Genomic DNA, 12,648 nt, shown 5'->3' with positions numbered 1-12,648 from the left:
TTCACACAAAACTTTATCTTGACACTGGAGTTTCACATCTGTGATATTCTGCTATTCTTAGCAGACACTTTTCTTTTTCCTTTTTAATTTGGGAGAAAAAACAGCACAGCACAGCACTGCTCATGAAGCTTCCCCTGATGCCAACCATAGTGCTTCATGTTGCTCCTGGGGCTTGAATTCTGGCTACGTGGTAAATTGTGTATTCTACCAGTGAACTGTCTCCTAGACCATAAAGCTTCCTATCTCTCGGAGCTGGTGCATGGTTAACTTGTAGTTACCTATGACCCACTATTTTGAGCCAGAAAATTTCCCTAAGTTCACAGACACATTCCCTAGTACAGTTTTAGGCTCCTTGTCTGTTTTTGTTTGTTTGCTTGTTTGTTTTTTACCAGAGTACTGATCGGTTTTGGCTTATGGTGGTGCAGGGGATTGAACCTGGGACGTTGGAGCCTCAGGCATGAAAGGCTCTTTGCATAACCATGATGCTACCTACCTTCGCCTATCCCCTTACCTGAATCATTCAAGAGAAAACTACTTAAAGCTCCACTAACAATGAAAATAGAGTTGGCAAATATCCATGGTCATAACGTCATACTGGTTTACAGTCAACAGTAAAATAGTTTGTACATATGTAACATTTCTAATTTTTCCACATAACAGTTCAACCCCCACTAGGTCCTTCTCTGCCATCCTGTTCCAGGACCTGAACCCTACCCCCCATAAACCCCAGAGTCTTTTACTTTGGTGCAATACACCAACTCCAGTTCAGGTTCTACTTGTGTTGTCTTTTCTGATCTTATTTTTCAACTTCTGCCTGAGAGTGAGATCATCCCATATTTATCTTTCTGTTCCTGACTTATCTCACTTAACATGATTTCTTCAAGCTTCATCCAAGATGGGCTGAAAACGGTGAAATCACTATTTTTAATAGCTGAGTAATATTCTATTGTGTATATATACCACAATTTGCTCAGCCACTCATCTGTTGTTGGACACCTGGGTTGCTTCCAGGTTTTGGCTATTCCAAATTGTGCTGCTAAGAACATAGGTATACACAAATCTTTTTGGATGGGTGTGTTGGGTTCCTTAGGATATATCCCCAGGAGAGGAATTGTGGGGCCATAGGGTAGGTCCATTTCTAGCCTTCTGAGAGTCTCCAGACTGTTCTCCACAGAGACTGGACTAATTTACACTCCCACCAGCATTGCAGGAGGGTTCCTTTGACCCCACAACCTCTCCAGCATTTGCTGCTATTACCTTTTCTGATGTATGTCATTCTCACAGAAGTGAAGTGGTATCTCATTGTTGTCTTTATTTGCATTTCTCTGACAATCAGTGATTTGGAACATTTTTCATATGTTTATTGGCCTTTTAGATCTCTCCTATGGAGACTAGTCTGTTCATATCCTCTCCCTGTTTTGGGGTGGGGTGATTTGTTTGCTTGTTGCTGAGTTTTGTGAGCTCTTTATATATTTTGATTATTAGCCTGTTGTCTGACGTATAGCATGTAAAGATCTTCTCCCATCTTGTGTGAGTTCTCTGGGTGGTGGTTTCTTTTGCTGTGCAGAAGCTTTTTAATTTGATATAGTCCCATTAGTTTATTTTTTATTTAGTTATCTTTGTAATTGGATTCGTATCATTGAAGGTGCCTTTAAAATTTAGATGGAAAAGGGTTCTGCCAGTGTTTTCCTCTAAGTATTTGATAGTTTCTAGTCTAACATTCAAGTCCTTGATCCATTTGGAATTTACTTATTTTTTTTAATTATCTTTATTTATTTATTAGATAGAGACAGCCAGAAATCTAGAGGGAAGGGGGGGATGGAGAGGAAGATAGAGAGACACCTGCAGCCCTGCTTCACCACTTGTGAAGTTTTCCCCCTGCAGGTGAGGACCAGGGACTCAAACCTGGGTCCTTGCACAGTGTAACATGTGCACTCAACCAGGTGCACCACCACCCGGCCCCCTGGAATTTACTTTTGTGTTTGGTGAAATATAATGGTTCAGTTTCATTCTTCTGCCTGTTTCAGCCCCATTTTTCCAACACCACTTGTTGAAGAGACTCCTCATTTAATAGTCTGGACCCCTTTGTCAAAGATTAGATGTCCATTAGTATGGAGGCTTCTGGGCTCTAGAAATTGCATTTCTAGACCATTTATCATCTTAAACCACATTAACTCAACAACATAAAGCTAGATTGAAAAAATATTAGGGATGGTGGTGGTGCACCTGGTTGAATGCACATGTTACCATGCACAAGGACCTAGGTTCAAGCTCCCTGCCCCTGCCTGCAGGGGGAAATCTTTGTGAGTGGTGAAGTAATGTTGAAGTAATGTCTTTCTATCACCCCCTCTTGATTTCTGGCTTTCTCCATTCAATAAATAAATAAAGAATATATAAAAAATGTTGTGAAACTGAGAATGGGGCTTTTCTTTACCCAAAGCACCTTCCCTCCTTATCCTCTGAGTACCTTTAATTTCAGGGGAAGGAACTAGAACCCGATGAGAGGATGTCTTGCCTGTGGATGTCTTCTCATCCTGGCAAAGAAGGTGATAGCAACACACACACACACACACACACACACACACACACACACACACACACACACACACACTTCTAGACAAGATGCCAGCTCCATTCTATGAAATCTGGTCCTAGTGTTTCTTTCAGCAATGCCAGAGACCACTGGAAAATGCTTTTTGTGGTGATTCTGAGGTGCTGAAAGAAACTGCAACCATGACCTAGGAAGCAACGGAAACTTGTTTGAAGTCATGGAGCAAGGAACACATTTTTCATGACTATTTGGGTGGTAGTTTTTCTGAGAGCATGGGAAGAAGGTCAGGCAGCAACCTGAAGTAGGTAGCAGCCTACCGAGTGCATTTTGTGTGACCGCACTGGTAGCTCTCAGCAGGTGAAACGGAGTTGAGAGTATAAGCCCATGGTCTTGGGCAATAAAACAAAGTTTTTTAGTATTCATAAAAATATTTGAAAGGTCTCCACAGGGGGAGTCGGGCGGTAGCGCAGCGGGTTAAGCGCAAGGACTGGCTTAAGGATCCTGGTTCCAGTCCCCGGCTCCCCACCTGCAGGGAATCACTTCACAAGCGGTGAAGTAGGTCTGCAGGTGTCTATCTTTGTCTCCCTCTCTGTCTTCCCCTCCTCTCTCCATTTCTCTCTGTCCTATCCAACAACAACGACATCAATCATAACTACAACAATAAAACAACACAGGCAACAAAAGGGAATAAATAATAAATATTTAAAACGAAAAAAAGAAAGGTCTCCACAAAGGTGAAATATGTCTGTTATAATGTCTATTTGCAGAAAAGGATCTTGGCTGCCTGAAAGAGTGCACAACAGAGGACAGAGGCAGCACAGTACACCTGTGTTTCCTAAGAACCAGACTGAATAGGCACCTGACTTCCAGGGTCATCAGGTGATTCACCAGCTTCAGGAGCTCTACTTCTAAGTTGGAGGATCTAGAAAGAGCTTCCTGGCTTCCTATGGGCACAACCAGCAAGGGACCTAGCTCTGATCAGCCTTTGTATCAGAGAAGGTTGAAGTGCTCATGTCCCAGGAACAACATTCACAGGCTGGGTCCCAGGTGTGGTAGGTCTATGAACTAATCATCCTCTTTTTCTTCCTTGGTCTCTGTTCAAATGTGTTATCTTCCATGTGGCTCTCTTGGGCCAATAAGATTCTCTTACACCCTCTGTCATCTGGTCCATGATAAAAGCCCTCTTTCAATAGGTGACCTGCTTGGTTCCAGACTGGTTGAGGGCATCATTGACCCCATTTTTCTCACATGATCTTCCACGCTTCTTCATGGCTGTTTACCAAGTACCCTCAGGCCATATCACTAAATCAAGACTCCCTTAACCTGAGCTCCCCCTACACATGTAGTCAGGGATGATAGCAGCCATGAACACCCAGAGACTTGGAGAGTAGTCTCCTGCTTCTACTTTACTTTTTGTTCCTCTGCAATCACCCGAAAACATGTCATGGTCAGCTTGCTGCAAAAGAATAAATCGGGCTGGGCAGTAGCACCCTGGGTTAAGTGCATATAGTGCAAAGCACAAGGATCCCGGTTCGAGCCCCCAGCTCTCCACCTGTAGGGGAGTTGCTTCAAAAGTGGTGAAGCAGGTCTGCAGGTGTCTTATCTTTCTCTCCTCCTCTCTGTCTTCCTCTCTTCTCTCCATTTCTCTCTGTCCTATCCAGCAGCAACAACAATAAAAAAAAAAAAAGTCACCTATGAAGCCACCTGTGACTTAAATAAAAACTTTATGTACTTGTTCATTGTCACTAGGACCTCAGTCATACCACGTTGGGCTGACACATGAGTTTCCTCTCTCCTATCAAGGATTAGTGGTGGGTCTTCTGGAAGCCTGCGCTGTGGTAGAGGCCCGGGCAGAGTGCTGCAACATGCTGATGCTGAAGACAACGGCACTGTAGCCCTGGTTCTGACTAGACCTTTGGCTGTTCTCTGACCTCAGTGCTGTGAGGATACACACAGATGATGCAGTTCTAGCTGTTCCTCTCTCAAGGGTGCCTCCTCCATGGGAAGAATACCCACCATGCTCACCACCTGCCTCTCAGACTCTGCCACCCAGAAGCAAGAGCCTGGTTCGTGGAGATGTCTGGCAAGTCCATGTACAAAGTCATGTCTATAAAGTGAGTGAAGGCATAATGACATGCTAAGAGACTCTCATGCCTGAGGCTCCAAAGTCCCAGGTTCTGCACATAAGCCAGAGCCAAGCAGTGCTCCAGTTAAAAAAAAAAAAAAAAAGTAAAGTGAGTGAAGGTATCTTTGGCAAGAGACCTCAAGACAGCTTAAGAGGGCAAAGCTGGCCAACAGGTTCAGGAGCCAAGAACTGATAAGCAAGAATAGAGTGAGGGGAACCCCAAGTAAGTGCACAAGGCTTAGTTATTGATTCAGGATATGACTGAAGGTGGTGAAGACATGATCTGTCATCCCCTTGGAAAACAAATGCTGGACATACCTCTGATCCCTCTTCTGATATTTATGGATGTGATAAGGAGCCACAGGATGCTCCTGTGTCTGAATCATTAGGCCCATGAGAGGGAGAGGGAGAGAGAAGGGGGAGGGTTTCTGCAGGCTGTTTCAGAAGCCCTGGAGGAAGGCAGGAGGCAGGTCAGTGTTCCATCTCTCTCACCACCCAGGAAGGTGTCAAGGGTGTCTCTGTCTACCATTGTAAGAGGAAATAAACCACAGAAGTTTCAGTTACTGCTCAGAGACCTATGTTGAGTTGCAGCTTTATGCCTTTCAGGCTGTTTAACCATAGTCGAGTCACAAAACACTGAATCTTTTCTGGGTAACTAGGTAAATTAAGTCTGAGCACATGTACCACCAGAGTGATGGCTGTTTCTTTCTCTCCGCCTGTCTTTCTCATAAATTAATAAATAAAATCTTTAAAAAAAAAGACAAAAAAACACTCTTCCCCCCAAAAAAAAATAAAGAGGAAAGGAAGAAAGTGCCCACTTTCCACCCTTTCTCTGTTCTACTCCTGGATCCAGCTCTGTTTCCAGGTGCTTTGGGCAGCACAGTACAGCAGCCAGACCACACTCCCTCCCTGGACTCCCTCTCCCAGGGACCGTGCATTGCAAGAATCCTGGGGTTCCAATAAAAGCCTTTTCCCTCTACTGCAGAGTCTGAGACTGTTGAGGTGGCATCAGAGCCAGATACCAGAAATGATCCAGATTGCGGGCATGAAGGTCTGGCCTATAGCCTCACTAAGAGCTCTGTCCTACCCACATCCTCTCATGGGAGTGCCTTCCTACAGTGGCTTTGTTCTATGAAGGAGATATCCTTTTAGTTCCTTGCACTTCCCTCACCATTCATTCATTCATTCATTCATTCATTCATTCATTCATGGTATTCCTATGTTTGAGGTACCAATTTATGCCAAGAATTCCTTTGTAGGTGCTATTCTGACTTACAGTGATGGGCATCACTGCAATATGCACCTTGTGTGTTCCTTGCCACACCTGCACAAAAATAGGTGACATTATTATATTCTTTTATTTATAAAAAGGAAACACTGACAAAACCATAGGATAAGGGGTACAACTCCACACAATTCCCACCACCAGAACTCCTATCCCAACCCCTCCCTTGATAGCTTTCCTATTTATCCCTCTGGGAGTATGGACCCAAGGTCACTGTGGGATGCAGATAATTGCTAATTTTAAAAGTAAAGAATAGGGAGTCGGGCAGTAGCACAGAGGGTTAAACGCAGGTGGCACAAAGTGCAAGGACCGGTACAAGGATCCCGGTTCGAGCCCCTGGCTCCCCACCTGCAGGGAAGTTGCTTCACAAGTGGTGAAGCAGGTCTGAAGGTGGCTATCTTTCTCTCCCTCTCTCTGTCTTCCCCTCCTCTCTCCGTTTTTCTCTGTCCTATCCAACAATGACAACAACAATAATAACTACAACAGTAAAACATCAAGGGCAACAAAAGGGAATAAATAAAAGTGAAGAATAAACAGTGAAATGCATGAATACTTGTCAGTGAAAAATTAAAAAGTAGCCATAAAAGTTCATTATTATGTGAAACCTGAACTAGGTGTGGTGTACAGAGCAAAGTAAAAAAAAAAAAAAAAGACATTTCCTTGACTAATATTTAATCTTTAACCTTTCACACTTGTATTTTAATATAGTTCAAAATTATCTGTGCACCCATCCGTATTAAAGAATCAGCATTGTATGTATAAAATAAAATAGCAATTATAACACATACACAGAAAAGGGCAGGAGAAATACATTTGTAAGGAAATAAACATTGAATGGTATATAACATGTATTTTGTATATAAATGTATGTATAGTATGCAAATATAGTAAGAGATGCAGAGTTCTATATATACATGTTATATGTTCCTGTATAGGATGTGACATATGGTATGATGCAAATAAGAATTTTAAACTATATATCACAATGTTACCATATGTTTAAACAGAGTAACTATAAATTGATGATTTAGCAAATCATTAATTTATAATTAATAAATGATTTAATAAATAAGAAACACTATCACCAGCTCCACCAGTAGTTTATTGGCCGCCTTGATGATGTTGGTCTGGAGCTGGGCATAGTGGGTGTTGAAGTCTCATTCAGGTAGCCAGAGTTGACAGGTCGCCCTCCAGAAATGATATGAAGTACCCTAAGCTACCAGACTAAAGGTTCTCATCAGTCTACTGGTAGCAGATGCCCACACCAAGCAAACGGCAGATCACACCCACTGAAGATTGATATCATATCTTTTATCAAAGGGACCTTATGTATTGTCTCTTCAGAACTGACTTTTGTCATACCCCCTACAGTTCCCACTATAAGAAATATGTTTTGAAAAACTTTGAGACATACAATTGATTTTCCCCCTCTCATATTAATTAACTAGTTATTTATACGTCTACATTTTGCTAGGAGTGTACATAAACACCATTCCCACCACCAAAAGACTGTGACCCATGCCTCCCACCCACTCCCACCCCCCCACTGGCCCAGGAAGCTGCATGTCTACCCCTCACCACAGGGTTTTTACTTTGGTGCCCTACTTACAATTTGGTCAGGTCCTGCTTTTAGTTTCCCTTTCAGATCTTCTTACTCAACTTCTGTTGATGAGTGGGATCATCCCATACTCATCTTTATCTTTCTGACTTAGCTCACTTAACATAATTCCTTCTAGCTCTGTCCAAGATGGGTCAGAGAAGGTGGGTTCATTGTTCTTGATAGCTGCATAGTATTCCATTGTGTATATATACCACAGCTTTCTCAGCCACTCATCTGTTGTTGGGCACCTGAATTGCTTCCAGGTTTTAGCTATTATGAATTGTGCTGCTATGAACATAGGAGTACACACCTCTTTTTGGTTGGGTGTTATGGAGTCTACAGTGCACTTCAGAGAAAGTTCTTTGACCACTCTCTTCCTAGCCTCTTGTCTCTCTCTCTCTCTCTCTCTCTCTCTCTCTCTCCCTACTGGAGCACTGTTTAGCTCTGGTTTATGACTGAAGGGGATTGAAGCTAGGACTTTGGAGCCTCAAGCATAAAGAGAGTCTCTTTGCATAATTATTATGCTACCTACCCCCTCCCCCTCACTCTCTAACAAAAACACACATAGACACTGCCCACCCCACCAACAGTAGGAGAAAATAAAACTTCAACTAGAAGGCAACAGAATCTTGATTAAAATAATGAAGAGAGTCAGGTGCTAGTGCAGAGGGTTAAGCACAGGTGGCGCAAAGCGCAAGGACTGTTGTAAGGATCCCGGTTTAAGCCCCACCTGCAGGGGAGTCACTTCACAGGCGGTGAAGCAAGTCTGCAGGTGCCTATCTTTCTCTCTCCCTCTCTGTCTCCCCTCCTCTCTCCATTTCTCTCTGTCCTATCCAACGACAGCAACAACAACAATAATAACCAAAACAATGATAATACAACAAGGGCAACGAAAAGGGGGAAAAAAGGTCTCTAGGAGCAGTAGATTCATGGTGCAGGCACTGAGCCCCGGCAATAACTCTGGAGGCAAAATAATAATAATGAAAAAAAGAACAATTTAACTCATTTGGATTGCATTTTTCTGAGGGAAGAGGAAGAGATAAAGACAGCTGACTGCAGTAGGTATTGGCCTAGAGAGGACACTGTAAGTGATTAGGAAGGCAAGTGAAAATGGGTAAAATAGAGTTGAGAGGGTTGAAGTCCATGATTTAGAGCAATAAAACAAAAATTTTGGTGAAATGTGCCTGTTGTAATGCCTGGTTGTAGGATAGGCTATTGTTGTGGAAGCCTGAACTTCAAAGTAGGTAACTGTGACCACTGGATAAAAGGTGGACTTTGTCCTACATATAGCTCTTCTTCATAAGAACCAGGTTCAACAAGCACCTGCCTTCCTAGGCCACTGAGGAATTCACCAGCTCCACGGGCTCAGCCTCTAAATTAAAGGACCTCAAAAGAGGTTCCTGGAGAGGGCACACCCATCACTGGTGGAGAGGTAACTGAGAAAGTGTGCTTGGTGTTGCACAGTCAGCAAGGGGGTCTAATCAACTGCATCAGAGGCTCAAGAGAGAGAGATGCTCATATTGAGGGCCCCTGGAGAGCTAGAGCCTCTGGACATTTGAAGATGCATATTGGGTCCCAGGTGTGGCAGGTCCAGTAACTGCTCATCCTATTTCCTCTTCTTCCTCAGCGTCTGTTCAGACTTGTTAGGTCTCTGTGGGTGGTGCTTGGCCAGTAGGACTCTACCTGCACCCCCTATCACTGTCTTTCTTGCCCATGATATATACTCAGTCTTTGCCCAGTTGCTTCCTTGGCCTTTAGCAGAACTTTGGATCCAGAGCAGACTGGGGCAAAAACAAAGAGAGAGAGATGGCCTGCATCTTTTTCACATATCTTCCACACTCCTCCCTACCTGTTTTCCTTGTGACTTTGAGTTCGGCTCGCAAATAGCAGGTCCCTTTCTTTTTCCACACCCTACCCCATGTTGTTGTGCGCGGGCCGTGGAGAAGAGAGAGAGGAGGGGTCCGGAGCAAAGAGGAAACACAAATCTTTATTTGCGCTGACACCTCAGAGTTGGGTGCTAGAGAAGCAGGTTGGGCCACATGGAGGTAGCGAAAATGGCCGCCTCACGCAGTAACCTTTCCTGCGTCTAAACACCTGAGTGAAGCGCTGGCAAGAGAGCGAGGTGCAGAAGAAGAAAGGCTTTTATAGGGGCAGCTTTCTCGAGAATGGGAAGGGGGAGGAGTAACCACAGCACTCCAGGATAGCATAATAACTCATGAGAATGGGAGGGGGGAGGAGTAACCATAGCACTCCAAATATCGTGGGGATATAGACAATGCCCTGAGGGCATAACATGGCTGAACAGGCACTCCGAGAATGTCCCAACTCTTGCGGGAACTAGCAGTAGCCGGAGGGGACAATATGGCAGATGTGACTGCATCGGCACAATTTCCCAGCAACCCCAAACACACAACTTTCCAGGGATGATAGCAGACAGACTTGAACACAGAGAAACTTGAAAAGTAGTAAACTGTTTCGGCTTTATTTGTGCTCCTCTGCAATTATCTAAACTCATATCTGAGTCAGCAAAAGAATAAGCCAGTCAGTCACCCATCACTGGACAACTATGATACTTTAAGAACCTTATTTATTTGTTTGCTTATTTATGTCACCAAGATTTCAGTCATTCCACTACAGGGTGTGTGTGTGTGTGTGTGTGTGTGTGTAGAGAGAGAGAGAGAGAGAGAGAGAGAGGTTGAGAGAGGCCACACTAGACCAAATCTAACCCTGGAACTCCACTCTATTACCAGGTGTGGGTTCAGAGCTGACTAAAGTATAAGCTCCTGGGGAGACACTCAGAGACCAAATGAGGAAAATTGACAACACCCAGAATAAAGTGTTACCGCATACTGTGAGTTAATAAAATGTTTATTATTAGTTGGGCATTGCTTCTTTTAGCAATATACAGTGACACTAGAATATTAAACAAACAGTTCATAAGGAATGAATGAATCACTCGCCTACGGCTTCTGATGTGAAGAGCAATCAGTCCTTACTGTGCTATCACATGAGATTTCAGGTCTGCCTGGCATAGTAGCAGAGTCCATCCCATCTTGACTAATCCACAATTTAAATATCACAGGTCCTTTCTCTGCCTCAGCAACTTGGAGTCCTGAACAGAGGGAATGCGGTATTGAAATAGCACAGAATCAATAGCAGCAAGCCTCATGCTGAAGGAAAAGAAGAACCGGCCCTTTTTCTGGAAGCCCATGCTCTGGTAGAGGCCCAGGGCAGACTGCTGTAGCACGCTGGTGTCGAGGACAACTGCACTGTAGCCCTGGTCCTGTCCAAACTGCAGGACAGTCCTGATCAGAGCTTTGGCTATGCCCTGACCTCGGTGCTGTGAGGAGACACACAGGTGAAGGAGCTCTAACGTCTTCTCCCTCAGGGCTGGGTCCTTCATGGGCAGAGCACCCACCATGCCCACCACCTGCCCCTCAGACTCTGCCACCCAGAAGCAGGAGCCACGCTCACTGAAATAGTTCTTGGTGATGTCTGACATGTCTGTGTTAAAAGCCACAGCTACTAAATTCATCCAGGGATATTTGGCTACAAACAGCAGAGCAGTTAAAACTGTCAGGGTAACCAAGAGAGGTAGTAGCCAGGAGCCAGTAAGCAGTAAAACAGTGACGGGGGCTCCAAGCAAGAGCACAAGGGTTCGAGGCAGCTTCAGGATGTGGCAGAAGGCAGTGGGGACATGCTCTGCCATCCCCTTGGAGTACAAGTCCCGGACACACTCATCATCCCTCTCCTGATATTTGCGGATGTGATAAGGAGCCATGGAAGGCATCTGAGTTTGAATCAATAGGTCCACAAGAGAAAGAAAGGATTCTCTGTAGGCTGCTCCAGAAGCCCTCTGTGAAGACAGAAAGCCAGGTCAGTATCCCATCTTTACCACATCCCAGGAAAGAGAAAGACAATACTCCAGGGTGTCTCTGTGTCCTTTTCTAAGAATAAATAGAGCAGATCCTGTAGGTGGATTTTCAGAGACTTTATCACTTTTAGGCTTTTAAAAAATGTGCATTTCAGAGTCTCACTTCTCTAGAAAAAGGTAAAACAACAGCCCATGCTCTGGTTTATTTAGAGGAATTCAGTAAATAAAATACCCTTCAGCTCCAGCCTCACTAAAAGCACTATCCTTCCACCCACATCCTCTTACCTGATGCCACAGGAGCCTGAGTGTCCAGAGCAGCCTCCACTCTGCCCTCAGCCTCTCATCAGCATCCAGGGGAGACTGACCAGGGTCTGCACCTCCTCAGGGGACAAGGTCCTGTAGGGCCATCTCATTGGCTGACTCCTGGACATTAGACAAACATAAGCCCCGGGTTAAGAAGTTGGATTAGGACAGAGCCCTGACCCTATTTTTCTTTGATCACTAGGAAGTGCCTAGAGGGAAAGACACTGGAGAGGCAGTGCTTTTGAGGACAACCTATACCATTATGCCCTAGTCATATAGGATCACTGTGTCTCCTACCTGGCACCTCTGAGCTCCCTGATGTCCATCTTCAACCCCTCCACACAGCTTCTAGGAGCCTGCATACTGCACCCCTCACCCTGTGCCCTGATACCCAGGACACAATCCAAATGCCTTACCTGGCATCTCACAGATTTTTTTTCAACTTCTGTCTGAGTGAGAACATTCCATATTCTTCCTTCTCTTTATTGCTGATCTCACTTAACATGATTCATTCAAGCTCCATCTAAGATGTGGTGAAGAAAGTGAATTCATCATTTTTAATAGCTAATTAGTATTCATATATATATATATACCACAACTCACTCAGCCACTCATCTGTTGTTGGACACCTGGGTTGCTTCCAGGTTTTGGCTATTACAAATTGTGCTGCTATGAACATAGGCATACACAAATATTTTTGGATGGTTGTGTTTGGTTCTTCTTCTTCTTCCACGTCTATGCTCGACCGGACGTGCCAATATACGCGGATATCTTCGCCCACCCTGTCCAACGCTTGACGTCTCGTCACCCAATCTGGTCCCCTATGCCTACACTGAACTTCTCTGTTTCCAGACTCTTGGAAACAGAGTTGGCAGTCAGCTGAGGTAAAGAACAAACACCTCATCACAGA

At 44.4% G+C, this 12,648-nt stretch overlaps 1 protein-coding gene across 1 annotated transcript; it reads right to left on the bottom strand.

Moving 5' to 3' along the window:
- Positions 1-10,558: 10,558 nt before the first annotated feature.
- LOC103114076 (putative N-acetyltransferase 8B) lies at positions 10,559-11,382 on the bottom strand. The gene has a single exon (XM_007523701.2). It carries the CDS (start codon positions 11,349-11,351, stop codon positions 10,638-10,640), a length of 714 nt encoding a protein of 237 aa, XP_007523763.2. The 5' UTR covers positions 11,352-11,382; the 3' UTR covers positions 10,559-10,637.
- Between the last annotated feature and the right edge of the window lie 1,266 nt (positions 11,383-12,648).

Source organism: Erinaceus europaeus, chromosome 3 (assembly GCF_950295315.1).
Source record: "Erinaceus europaeus chromosome 3, mEriEur2.1, whole genome shotgun sequence".
Lineage (NCBI taxonomy): Eukaryota > Metazoa > Chordata > Mammalia > Eulipotyphla > Erinaceidae > Erinaceus > Erinaceus europaeus.
The sequence above is the reverse complement of the archived record's forward strand: the minus strand, read 5'-3'. Positions and strand labels throughout refer to the sequence as shown.